The 15049-nt window shown below is 40.6% G+C and overlaps 1 protein-coding gene across 3 annotated transcripts in view; it reads right to left on the bottom strand.

Annotated features, from left to right (window-relative positions):
* The window catches only part of HSPA12B (heat shock protein family A (Hsp70) member 12B), a 139427-nt gene that overhangs the window by 37845 nt on the left and 86533 nt on the right, over positions 1 to 15049 (bottom strand). For all 3 annotated transcript variants that reach the window (XM_073649793.1, XM_073649803.1, XM_073649811.1), the window contains 5 exons: positions 6520 to 6644; positions 4506 to 4692; positions 4315 to 4419; positions 4076 to 4192; positions 1524 to 1695 (listed from right to left, as the gene is read on the bottom strand). In XM_073649793.1, coding sequence (XP_073505894.1) covers positions 1524 to 1695; positions 4076 to 4192; positions 4315 to 4419; positions 4506 to 4692; positions 6520 to 6644 — 706 coding nt within the window. The remainder of the gene's footprint in view (positions 1 to 1523; positions 1696 to 4075; positions 4193 to 4314; positions 4420 to 4505; positions 4693 to 6519; positions 6645 to 15049) is intronic.

The following is a 15049-nucleotide window of genomic DNA, read 5'->3' as shown; positions in this document are numbered from 1 at the left end:
CCTTATCCATACCTGGAAGCCAGCAAATTTTTATCCAGACGTGGAGGTCATAACATCCTCATCCACTCCTTGAAACTTGCACATTCTCACACAGACCTAGAGGCAATAACATCCTCATCCAGACCTGGAGGCCATCGCATCCTCAGCCACACCTGGAGACCTTCAAATCCTCATTTCCACCTGTAGACTATCACAACCTTGACCACACCTGGAGACCTTCGGATCTTCATCCATATTTGGAGACCATCACATCCTCATCCACACCTGGAGAATATTACATCCTCATCCACACCAGGAGACCATCACATCTTCATCCACACCAGGAGACCATCACATCCTCATTCAAACCTGGAGACAACCATATCCTCATCCACACCTGAAGACCATCATATCTTCATCGACACCTGGAGACCACCACATTTTCATCTATATCTGGAGATCATCACATCCTCATCCAGAAGTGGAGACCACCGCATCCTCATCCACACTTGGAGATCAGCACATCTTCATCCATACCTGGAGATCTGCATATGCTTATCCAGAACTGGTGGCCATAACATCCTCATCTACATTTGGAGACCATCAAATCCTCATCGATACCTGGAGATCTGCATATGCTTATCCAGAACTGGTGGCCATAACATCCTCATCTACATTTGGAGACCATCAAATCCTCATCCATACCTGGAGGCGATCGCATCCTCATGCACACCTGGATAGCAGCACATTCTTATCCAGATCTGGAGATCATAACATCCTCATCCAGACCTGGAGTTTGGCACATCCTTATCTAGAACTGGAGGCCAACGCGTCCTCATCCACCCTTGGAGACCATCACATCCTCATCCACACCTGGAGACCATCACATCCTCATCCACACCTGGAGACCTGCACTTTCCTATACAGACTAGGAGGCAATAACCTCTTCATCCCGACATGGAGACCAGCACATCCTTACCCAGACCAGGAAGCCATCACATCCTCATCCATACCTGGAGACCATCACATCCTCATTTACACCTGGAGACCATCACATCCTCATTTACACCTGGAGACCATCACCACCTCATTTACACCTGGAGACCATCACATCATCATCCACACCTGAAGACCATCACATCATCATACACACCTGGAGACCATCACAATCTCGTCAAAACCTGGAGACCTTCAGATCTCCATCCACATTTGGAGACCTTCACATCCTTTCTTCAGAGCTTTTGGGAAATCTTTGACTTGGGGAGGATGGTAGGGACTTTATAGATGGGTACTGTCACTGTCAGGGCGGGAGGTATATCGGTATGACTAGGGTTTAGTGAGGACAGCAAGTACAAGGTACTTTTTGGCCACATTCCCTTACCCAGGTCCTGTATACTTCCATGATAGTTCCCTTAATAAATGGAGGAATTTGGTGAGATTGAATTATTTTACCTATCCGAGAATGAGTTTCATACTGTACTCCTTTCTCATGATTGAGATTGAAGGTTAAGTGTTAATTTCATGCTGTATTTATACATTCTCACCTTGCCGGAAGCTGGAGTCAACTGACCGATCAGGTGGAAAACCATTGAAAAAAGCCTTACAGCTGAGGTCAATCAGCTGGTGGAGCCTGAGCTTTCTACAGTAGATGGAGGCGGCTTCTGGCTCCAAAGCAATGAGGAGCTGCTCAGGATATTCCGGGGACACCAAACCGGCCTAGAAAGTCCCACAAGGAAAACGAGAAACAACATTGATTGTAATTCAGCCATAAAGATTTCCCCATCTAGTAAATGTAATGTTCTTGTACATAGGGGGCAGTATTATAGTAGTTATATTCTTGTACATAGGAGCAGTATTATAGTAGTTATATTCTTGTACATAGGAGCAGTATTATAGTAGTTATATTCTTGTACATAGGAGCAGTATTATAGGAGTTATATTCTTATACATAGGAGCAATATTATAGTAGCTATATTCTTGTATATAGGGGGCAGTATTATAGTAGTTATATTCTTGTACATAGGAGCAGTATTATAGTAGTTATATTCTTGTACATAGGAGCAGTATTATAGTAGTTATATTCTTGTACATAGGAGCAATATTATAGGAGTTATATTCTTGTACATAGGAGCAATATTATAGTAGTTATATTCTTGTACATAGGGGGCAGTATTATAGTAGTTATATTCTTGTACATAGGGAGCAGTATTATAGTAGTTATATTCTTGTACATAGGGGGCAGTATTATAGTAGTTATATTCTTGTACATAGGAGCAGTATTATAGTAGTTATATTCTTGTACATAGGGGGCAGTATTATAGTAGTTATATTCTTGTACATAGGGGCAGTATTATAGTAGTTATATTCTTGTACATAGGGGGCAGTGTTATAGTAGTTATATTCTTGTACATAGGAGCAGTGTTATAGTAGTTATATTCTTGTACATAGGAGCAGTGTTATAGTAGTTATATTCTTGTACATAGGGGGCAGTATTATAGTAGTTATATTCTTGTACATAGGGGGCAGTATTATAGTAGTTATATTCTTGTACATAGGGGGCAGTATTATAGTAGTTATATTCTTGTACATAGGGGGCAGTATTATAGTAGTTATATTCTTGTACATAGGGGCAGTATTATAGTAGTTATATTCTTGTACATAGGAGCAGTATTATAGTAGCTATATTCTTGTACATAGGAGCAGTATTATAGTAGTTATATTCTTGTACATAGGGGGCAGTATTATAGTAGTTATATTCTTGTACATAGGAGCAGTATTATAGTAGTTATATTCTTGTACATAGGAGCAGTATTATAGTAGTTATATTCTTGTACATAGGAGCAGTATTATAGTAGTTATATTGTACATAGGGGGCAGTATTATAGTAGTTATATTCTTGTACATAGGAGCAGTGTTATAGTAGTTATATTCTTGTACATAGGGGCAGTGTTATAGTAGTTATATTCTTGTACATAGGGGGCAGTATTAGAGTAGTTATATTCTTGTACATAGGGGGCAGTATTAGAGTAGTTATATTCTTGTACATAGGAGCAGTGTTATAGTAGTTATTTTCTTGTACATAGGAGCAGTGTTATAGTAGTTATATTCTTGTATATAGGGGGCAGTATTATAGTAGTTATATTCTTGTATATAGGGGGCAGTATTATAGTAGTTATATTCTTGTACATAGGAAGCAGTATTATAGTAGTTATATTCTTGTACATAGGGGGCAGTATTATAGTAGTTATATTCTTGTACATAGGGGGCAGTATTATAGTAGTTATATTCTTGTACATAGGGGGCAGTATTATAGTAGTTATATTCTTGTACATAGGGGCAGTATTATAGTAGTTATATTCTTGTACATAGGAGCAGTATTATAGTAGTTATATTCTTGTACATAGGGGCAGTATTATAGTAGTTATATTCTTGTACATAGGGCAGTATTATAGTAGTTATATTCTTGTACATAGGGTGCAGTATTATAGTAGTTATATTCTTGTACATAGGAGCAGTATTATAGTAGTTATATTCTTGTACATAGGAGCAGTATTATAGTAGTTATATTCTTGTACATAGGGTGCAGTATTATAGTAGTTATATTCTTGTACATAGGGCAGTATTATAGTAGCTATATTCTTGTACATAGGAGCAGTATTATAGTAGTTATATTCTTGTACATAGGGGGCAGTATTATAGTAGTTATATTCTTGTACATAGGAGCAGTGTTATAGTAGTTATATTCTTGTACATAGGAGCAGTATTATAGTAGTTATATTCTTGTACATAGGAGCAGTATTATAGTAGTTATATTCTTGTACATAGGGGGCAGTATTATAGTAGTTATATTCTTGTACATAGGGGGCAGTATTATAGTAGTTATATTCTTGTACATAGGGGGCAGTATTATAGTAGTTATATTGTCATATATAGGGGGCAGTATTATAGTAGTTATATTCTTGTACATAGGGGGCAGTATTATAGTAGTGTAGAGAGTTAAGTAGAGGGGATTCACATCTCCGACGTCTCGTGATGTTATTTTTTGGTATCCGGAGACCCGCTATCTCTAGTTTCTGCAGGAGGTGAGGTCTCTTACCAGGTATGCCGCTTCTCTCATGAATTGCTTTGCTGGCTGCTTCCAAATGGCGGGGACAGTTATCACCCATCGGATGCTTTCATTCTCATCTAGAGATGGACATTGTTCTTTCAGTTCCTTTTAAGAAGAATAACAAACATATATTGCTGCCATCTGCTGTCATCAGTTGTGATCTGAACTCGTTGAAGGCTTTTTATTCTACCACCCTTCCCTGCTTCTACTGTAAGTCTTGGACTCACGTGCACGGCATGTTCCTTGAAGAACCTTAACGCGTGGGCAAACACCTCCAGGGCTTGAACCTTCTTCCCATTCAAGGCTTCTAGTTCTGTCTTCATTGTAAGATCCTAAAGGACAAAATATCATAACTAGAGAGTAGACGGAAGTGAAAATGTCCCATTTCGCCTGTTACCACCGTGGCCATCGCTCTTACACTGGTGCTGTGAATCTTCATCTTGAATTTCTCAAAGTAGAGCCAGTCTCGAGCCTCCTCAGGGTCCAAGTCATGGTAGAAGTCTCTGGCTGTGTAGCCAAAACTATGGAACGCCTTGTCAGGAGTCAGCAGTAGACTGGTGGGAGTTTTCTGGTGGGCAACGCCTGGATCCCCTCCTTCCCATTTCCTAAAATTGAGCAGCAGAAGATTATGGACTATTGGTGGAGCCTTTGTGGAGATATCTGTTCAGCTATAACTTGTACTCCGAAGAACCGAGTAGACTTCTTGCCTTTAATTTCTGGAGATAAAGAAATAATTTGAGCCGCCATCTAGACACGTGAATCTCATTGACATTACTCTACTCTCCTTCATCCTGCAACCAGTCAGATCTTATGTTGTGTTCCCGGGACACCTGACGGGATGGGTCACTTAAGACCTGCTCACAATATCTTTCCCTGAGCTTCGAGAATCTTCAAGGATTCCTAAACGTGAGGCCACCATGTCCTTCCCTTCTCTTAGTGAATAACTCCCACTCACTAGACTATAGCTCTAAGGTGTCTACGGTACCACCTGCTAGTGATTTGGAGCACTCCTTTGGTCACCAAACTGTAGCATCTAGAATCTAACAGAAGATTATAGAACAGTATCGATAGAATGTTAACGTAGTGGGTTCCATCCAGTGTGCCATCCGAGAGGACAAGCAGCAGACGTCTGGAGCAGTCATGGTATAAACCAGCAGACAGTATATACCGTGAGCACAATATTCCACAGTAACTCCGTGAAGATGAGATGGTGAGCAGATGCCTCCATGATTTATTACATGGCGCTCGTTTGCACATTCCACTGTGAGAAAAAAGTGATTTTTCATATTTCCATAATGGAGTCCATCTGGAGAGCGGCGAGATGTGTGGTCTGAGGAGCGAGGCCAAGAGTGTGCTGTGCCCCTATAGATAGCTCCCGTGCGGCTACTGATTGTATACAGCGCAGGAGAGCTACCTGTACAGGGCCTTACAACCGCTGGGATGACGCCTTCAGCCCTTAAAGGGATCTTCCAGATACAAGTCAGTAATGTCTGGCAAGAGTAGAATGCTGTGCATAGGCTCCTCCCACTCCCGCTGTAGAGTGCTGTGAATAGGCTCCTCCCACTCCCGCTGTAGAATGCTGTGAATAGGCTCCTCCCACTCCCGCTGTAGAATGCTGTGCATAGGCTCCTCCCGCTCCCGCTGTAGAATGCTGTGCATAGGCTCCTCCCACTCCCGCTGTAGAGTGCTGTGCATAGCCTCCTCCCACTCCCGCTGTAGAATGCTGTGAATAGGCTTCTCCCACTCCCGCTGTAGAATGCTGTGAACAGGCTCCTCCCACTCCTGCTGTACACAGGCTCCTCCCACTCCCGCTGTAGAATGCTGTGAATAGGCTCCTCCCACTCCCGCTGTAGAGTGCTGTGCAGGAGCAGAGGATAGAAGGACTGCATGCAGCACTTTTCCAGCACCGTCATGTCCGAAATCCACAATTCTAGTAATGTGAGCCTGAAGGGAAGCCATGATGAGTTCTACAGTCCTGAGTGGACATTCCCTTTAAGTGTCAGCTACCAATGAGAAGAGTGCGGCTGTCTATAGACAGGCGTCTGTAATGAGACCTCCATACTGGTGGCAGGCGGCGTGTAATGGGGACCCCGGGCTCGCCCCTGCTTCTGCACTTCATTAGTGCAGCTCCCTGACACAGACGGCACATCCTGTGCTATGACACGGGCGGACGGAGGTGAAGCCAAAGCACATTCCTGCATTCTTCTGTTGCTAGGAGACCGCTATAACCTGAATTTCAATAATTTGTGCTCAGATTAGCACAGGGCGGTGCCGAGATAGCGGATTCCACCCTGCGCTCGCTGAATACTTGGAAGAGACTCATCTTCAGGATGGAATCGTTATCAGTAACGCACCCCTCAATGTTGTGACCTGACGTTACCCGAGCACTGTTCCATCAGGTTGTCACATCCCCCCCCTCCACCGCCATGTACCTCATCATGTGGATCGCCTCGGGGTCCTTCACAAAGCTGAAGGCGTAACCGCTGGACGTGGTGCCGAAGTCGATGGCCACCACTACAACGAACCGAGACGGCGCCATGGACCGGTGCTCGCTCCTCTGCAACACAAAGAGGGTCCCCGGGGGTAGAAACATGAAACCGACCCCCAGATACGGGGACATGCAAAACACATAGCAAGTGACCCTGCCGGTATAACCCGGGCATCTTCTGTATATAATTATATATGAACAGCCGGTATAACCCGGGCATCTCCTGTATATAATTATATATGTACAGCCGCTATAACCCGGGCATCTCCTGTATATAATTATATATGTGCAGCCGGTATAACCCGGGCATCTCCTGTATATAATTATATATGTACAGCCGGTATAACCCGGGCATCTCCTGTATATAATTATATACGTGCAGCCGCTATAACCCGGGCATCTCCTGTATATAATTATATATGTACAGCTGGTATAACCTGGACATCTCCTGTATATAATTATATATGTACAGCCGCTATAACCTGGGTATCTCCTGTATATAATTATATATGTACAGCTGGTATAACCTGGACATCTCCTGTATATAATTATATATGTACAGCTGGCATAACCTGGGCATCTTCTGTATATAATTATATATGTACAGCTGGTATAACCTGGACATCTCCTGTATATAATTATATATGTACAGCCGCTATAACCTGGGTATCTCCTGTATATAATTATATATGTACAGCCGGTATAACCCGGGCATCTCCTGTATATAATTATATATGTACAGCTGGTATAACCCGGGCATCTCCTATATATAATTATATACGTGCAGCCGCTATAACCCGGGCATCTCCTGTATATAATTATATATGTACAGCCGGTGTAACCCGGGCATCTCCTGTATATTATATATTTACAGCCGGTATAACCCGGGCCTCTCCTGTATATAATTATATATGTACAGCCGGTATAACCCGGGCATCTCCTATACATAATTATATACGTGCAGCTGCTATAACACGGGCATCTCCTATATATAATTATATACGTGCAGCCGGTATAACCCGGGCATCTCCTATATATAATTATATATTTACAGCCGGTATAACCCGGGCATCTCCTATATATAATTATATATTTACAGCCGGTATAACCCGGGCATCTCCTATATATAATTATATATTTACAGCCGGTATAACCCAGGCATCTCCTATATATGATTATATACATGCAGCCGCTATAACCCAGGCATCTCCTATATATAATTATATATGTACAACCGGTATAACCCGGGCATCTCCTATATATAATTATATATTTACAGCCGGTATAACCCAGGCATCTCCTATATATAATTATATACGTACAGCCGATATAACCCGGACATCTCCTATATATAATTATATATGTGCAGCCGATATAACCCGGACATCTCCTATATAATTATATATTTACAGCCGGTATAACCCCGGCACCTCCTATATAATTATATATGTACAGTTGGTATAACCCGGACATCTCCTATATATAATTATATATGTACAGCTGGTATAACCTGGGCATCTCCTGTATATAATTATATATGTTCAGCTGGTATAACCTGGGCATCTCCCATATATAATTATATATGTACAGCTGGTATAATCCGGGCATCTCCTATATATAATTATATATTTACAGCCGGTATAACCCGGGCATCTCCTATATATGATTATATATGAACAGCCGGTATAACCCGGGCATCTCCTATATATAATTATATATGTACAGCCGAAATAACTCGGGCATCTCCTATATAATTATATATTTACAGCCGGTATAACCTGGGCATCTCCTGTATATAATTATATATGTACAGCTGGTATAACCCGGGCATCTCCTGTATATCAACCTGCACTATGTGACTCTGCCGATATAACCCGGGCATCTCCTATATATAATTATATATCTGCAGCCGGTATAACCCGGACATCTCCTATATATAATTATATATGTACAGCCGGTATAACCCGGGCATCTCCTGTATATAGTTATATATGTACAGCCGGTATAACCCGGGCATCTCCTGTATATAATTATATATGTACAGCCGGTATAACCTGGGCATCTCCTGTATATAATTGTATATGTACAACTGGTATAACCCGGACATCTCCTGTATATAATATATGCACAGCTGGTATAACCCAGGCATCTCATATATAATTATATATGTGCAGCCGGTATAACCCGGGCATCTCCTATATATAATTATATATTTACAGCCGGTATAACCCGGGCATCTCCTGTATATAATTATATATTTACAACCGGTATAACCTGGGCATCTCCTATATATAATTATATATGTACAGCCGGTATAACCCGGACATCTCCTATATATAATTATATATGTACAGCCGGTATAACCCGGACATCTCCTATATATAATTATATATGTACAGCCGGTACAACCCGGGCATCTCCTGTATATAATTATATATGTACAGCCGGTATAACCCGGGCATCTCCTGTATATAGTTATATATGTACAGCCGGTATAACCCGGGCATCTCCTGTATATAATTATATATTTACAGCCGGTATAACCCGGGCATCTCCTATATATAATTATATATGTACAGCCGGTATAACCCGGGCATCTCCTATATATAATTATATATTTACAGCCGGTATAACCTGGGCATCTCCTGTATATAATTATATATTTACAACCGGTATAACCCGGGCATCTCCTGTATATAATTATATATGTACAACCGGTATAACCCGGGTATCTCCTGTATATAATTATATATGTACAGCCGGTATAACCTGGGCATCTCCTATATATAATTATATATGTACAGCCGGTATAACCTGGGCATCTGCTGTATATAATTATATATGTTCAGCTGGTATAACCTGGGCATCTCCCATATATAATTATATATGTACAGCTGGTATAATCCGGGCATCTCCTATATATAATTATATATTTACAGCCGGTATAACCCGGGCATCTCCTATATATGATTATATATGAACAGCCGGTATAACCCGGGCATCTCCTATATATAATCATATATGTACAGCCGATATAACTCGGGCATCTCCTATATAATTATATATTTACAGCCGGTATAACCTGGGCATCTCCTGTATATAATTATATATGTACAGCCGGTATAACCCGGGCATCTCCTGTATATCAACCTGCACTGTGTGACTCTGCCGATATAACCCGGGCATCTCCTATATATAATTATATATGTGCAGCCGGTATAACCCGGACATCTCCTATATATAATTATATATGTACAGCTGGTATAACCTGGGCATCTCCTGTATATAATTATATATGTACAGCCGGTATAACCCGGGCATCTCCTGTATATAGTTATATATGTACAGCCGGTATAACCCGGGCATCTCCTGTATATAATTATATATTTACAGCCGGTATAACCGGGGCATCTCCTATATATAATTATATATGTACAGCTGGTATAACCTGGGCATCTCCTGTATATAATTATATATGTACAGCCGGTATAACCCGGGCATCTCCTGTATATAATTATATATGTACAGCTGGTATAACCTGGGCATCTCCTGTATATAATTATATATGTACAGCTGGTATAACCTGGACATCTCCTGTATATAATTATATATGTACAGCTGCTATAACCTGGGCATCTCCTGTATATAATCATATGTACAGCTGGTATAACCCGGGCATCTCCTGTGTATAATTATATATGTACAGCCGGTATAACCTGGGCATATTCTGTATATAATTATATATGTACAGCTGGTATAACCTGGGCATCTCCTGTATATAATATATGCACAGCTGGTATAACCCGGGCATCTCCTGTATATAATATATGCACAGCTGGTATAACCCAGGCATCTCATATATAATTATATATGTGCAGCCGGTATAACCCGGGCATCTCCTGTATATAATTATATATGTACAGCTGGTATAACCTGGGCATCTCCTGTATATAATTATATATGTACAGTTGGTATAACCTGGACATCTCCTGTATATAATTATATATGTACAGCTGGTATAACCTGGGCAACTCCTATATATAATTATATATGTGCAACCGGTATAACCCGGGCATCTCCTGTATATAATTATATATGTACAGCCGGTATAACCCGGGCATCTCCTGTAAATAATTATATATGTACAGCTGGTATAACCTGGGCATCTCCTGTATATAATTATATATGTACAGCTGGTATAACCTGGACATCTCCTGTATATAATTATATATGTACAGCTGCTATAACCTGGGCATCTCCTGTATATAATCATATGTACAGCTGGTATAACCCGGGCATCTCCTGTGTATAATTATATATGTACAGCCGGTATAACCTGGGCATATTCTGTATATAATTATATATGTACAGCTGGTATAACCTGGGCATCTCCTGTATATAATTATGTATGTACAGCCGGTATAACCCAGGTATCTCCTGTATATAATTATATATGTACAACTGGTATAACCCGGACATCTCCTGTATATAATTATATATGTACAACTGGTATAACCTGGACATCTCCTGTATATAATTATATATGTACAGCTGGTATTACCTGGGCATCTCCTGTATATAATTATATATTTACAGCTGGTATAACCTGGGCATCTCCTATATATAATTATATATGTACAGCTGGTATAACCCGGGCATCGCCTGTATATAATTATATATGTACAGCTGGTATAACCTGGGCATCTCCTGTATATAATATATGCACAGCTGGTATAACCTGGGCATCTCCTGTATATTATATATGCACAGCTGGTATAACCCAGGCATCTCATATATAATTATATATGTGCAGCCGGTATAACCCGGGCATCTCCTGTATATAATTATATATGTGCAGCTGGTATAACCTGGGCATCTCCTGTATATAATTATATATGTACAGCTGGTATAACCCGGGCATCTTCTGTATATAATTATATATGTGCAGCCGGTATAACCCGGATATCTCCTGTATATAATTATATATGTGCAGCCGGTATAACCCGGGCATCTTCTGTATATAATTATATATGAACAGCCGGTATAACCTGGGCATCTTCTGTATATAATTATATATGAACAGCCGGTATAACCTGGGCATCTTCTGTATATAATTATATATGTACAGCTGGTATAACCTGGGCATCTTCTGTATATAATTATATATGTACAGCTGGTATAACCTGGGCATCTTCTGTATATAATTATATACAGTGCCTACAAGTAGTATTCAACCCCCTGCAGATTTAGCTGGTTTGATAAGATGCAAATAAGTTCGAGCCTTCAAACTGCAAACGAGAGTAGGTTTTATGAACAGAAGCATAAATCTTACAAACCAAAAAGTTATGTTGCTCAGTTGAATTTTATTAAATTTTAAACATAAAAGTGTGGGTCAATTATTATACAACCCCTATGTTTAATATTTTGTGGAATAACCCTTGTTTGCAATTACAGCTAATAATCGTCTTTTATAAGACCTGATCAGGCCGGCACAGGTCTGTGGAGTTATCTTGGCCCACTCCTCCATGCAGATCTTCTCCAAGTTATCTAGGTTCTTTGGGTGTCTCATGTGGACTTTATTCTTGAGCTCCTTCCACAAGTTTTCAATTGGGTTAAGGTCAGGAGACTGACTAGGCCACTCCAACACCTTGACTTTTTCCCTCTTGAACCAGGCCTTGGTTTTCTTGGCTGTGTGCTTTGGGTCGTTGTCTTGTTGGAAGATGAAATTACGACCCATCTTAAGATCCTTGATGGAGGAGCGGAGGTTCTTGGCCAAAATCTCCAGGTAGGCCGTGCTATCCATCTTCCCATGGATACGGACCAGATGGCCAGGCCCCTTGGCAGAGAAACAGCCCCACAGCATGATGCTGCCACCACCATGCTTGACTGTAGGGATGGTATTCTTGGGGTCGTATGCAGTGCCATCCAGTCTCCAAACGTCACGTGTGTGGTTGGCACCAAAGATCTCGATCTTGGTCTCATCAGACCATAGAACCTTGAACCAGTCTGTCTCAGAGTCCTCCAAGTGATCATGAGCAAACTGTAGACAAGCCTTGACATGACGCTTTGAAAGCAAAGGTACCTTACGGGCTCGTCTGGAACGGAGACCATTACGGTGGAGTATGTTACTTATGGTATTGACTGAAACCAATGTCCCCACTGCCATGAGATCTTCCCGGAGCTCCTTCCTTGTTGTCATTGGGTTAGCCTTGACTCTTCGGACAAGCCTGGCCTCGGCACGGGAGGACACTTTCAAAGGCTGTCCTGGCCGTGGAAGGCTAACAGTAGTTCCATAAGCCTTCCACTTACGGATGATGCTCCCAACAGTGGAGACAGGTAGGCCCAACTCCTTGGAAAGGGTTTTGTACCCCTTGCCAGCCTTGTGACCCTCCACGATCTTGTCTCTGATGGCCTTGGAATGCTCCTTTGTCTTTCCCATGTTGACCATGTCTGAGTGCTGTTCACAAGTTTGGGGAGGGTCTTAAATAGTCAGAAAAGGCTGGCAAAAGAGATCTTTAATCCACACATGTGAAGCTCATTATTCTTGGTGCCTGAACTACTTCTTAATACTTTAGGGGGACCAAACAGAATTCTTGTGGTTTGAGGGGTTGAATAATAAATGACTCTGAATTAACTTTTAACGTTTTAAAAAAATAAATAAATAAATAATAATAAAAAAAATTTGCTGCAGAGCATTTCCCACTTCCAGGCTGATCTACAGTACAAATGTCACAATGCCAAGTTAACTCCGCATGTGTCAACCAGCTAAATCTGCAGGGGGTTGAATACTACTTGTAGGCACTCTATATACAGCTGGTATAACCCGGGCATCTCCTATATATAATTATATATGTACAGCCGGTATAACCCGGGCATCTCCTATATATAATTATATATGTACAGCCGGTATAACCCGGGCATCTTCTGTATATAATTATATATGTACAGCTGGTATAACCTGGGCATCTCCTGTATATAATTATATATGTACAGCTGGTATAACCTGGGCATCTCCTGTATATAATTATATATGTACAGCTGGTATAACCTGGGCATCTCCTGTATATAATTATATATGTACAGCCGGTATAACCTGGGCATCTCCTGTATATAATTATATATGTACAGCTGGTATAACCTGGGCATCTCCTGTATATAATTATATATGTACAGCTGGTATAACCTGGGCATCTCCTGTATATAATTATATATGTACAGCTGGTATAACCTGGGCATCTCCTGTATATAATTATATATGTACAGCCGGTATAACCCGGGCATCTTCTGTATATAATTATATATGTACAGCTGGTATAACCTGGGCATCTCCTGTATATAATTATATATGTACAGCTGGTATAACCCGGGCATCTCCTATATATAATTATATATGTACAGCCGGTATAACCCGGGCATCTTCTGTATATAATTATATATGTACAGCTGGTATAACCTGGGCATCTCCTGTATATAATTATATATGTACAGCTGGTATAACCCGGGCATCTCCTGTATATAATTATATATGTACAGCCGGTATAACCCGGGCATCTCCTGTATATAATTATATATGTACAGCTGGTATAACCCGGGCATCTCCTATATATAATTATATATGTACAGCCGGTATAACCCGGGCATCTTCTGTATATAATTATATATGTACAGCTGGTATAACCTGGGCATCTCCTGTATATAATTATATATGTACAGCTGGTATAACCTGGGCATCTCCTGTATATAATTATATATGTACAGCTGGTATAACCTGGGCATCTCCTGTATATAATTATATATGTACAGCCGGTATAACCTGGGCATCTCCTGTATATAATTATATATGTACAGCTGGTATAACCTGGGCATCTCCTGTATATAATTATATATGTACAGCTGGTATAACCTGGGCATCTCCTGTATATAATTATATATGTACAGCTGGTATAACCTGGGCATCTCCTGTATATAATTATATATGTACAGCCGGTATAACCCGGGCATCTTCTGTATATAATTATATATGTACAGCTGGTATAACCTGGGCATCTCCTGTATATAATTATATATGTACAGCTGGTATAACCTGGGTATCTCCTGTATATAATTATATATGTACAGCTGGTATAACCTGGGCATCTCCTGTATATAATTATATATGTACAGCTGGTATAACCCGGGCATCTCCTGTATATAATTATAGATGTACAGCTGGTACAACCTGGGCATCTCCTGTATATAATTATAGATGTACAGCTGGTATAACCTGGGCATCTCCTGTATATAATTATATATGTACAGCTGGTATAGCCTGGGCATCTCCTGTATATAATTATATATGTACAGCTGGTATAACCCGGGCATCTCCTGTATATAATTATAGATGTACAGCTGGTATAACCTGGGCATCTCCTGTATATAATTATATATGTACAGCTGGTATAACCTGGGCATCTCCTGTATATAATTATATATGT

Source organism: Phyllobates terribilis, unplaced genomic scaffold (assembly GCF_046119375.1).
Source record: "Phyllobates terribilis strain yellow unplaced genomic scaffold, ASM4611937v1 Scaffold_1__5_contigs__length_1240528914, whole genome shotgun sequence".
Lineage (NCBI taxonomy): Eukaryota > Metazoa > Chordata > Amphibia > Anura > Dendrobatidae > Phyllobates > Phyllobates terribilis.
This window is presented reverse-complemented; position numbering and strand designations above follow the sequence as displayed.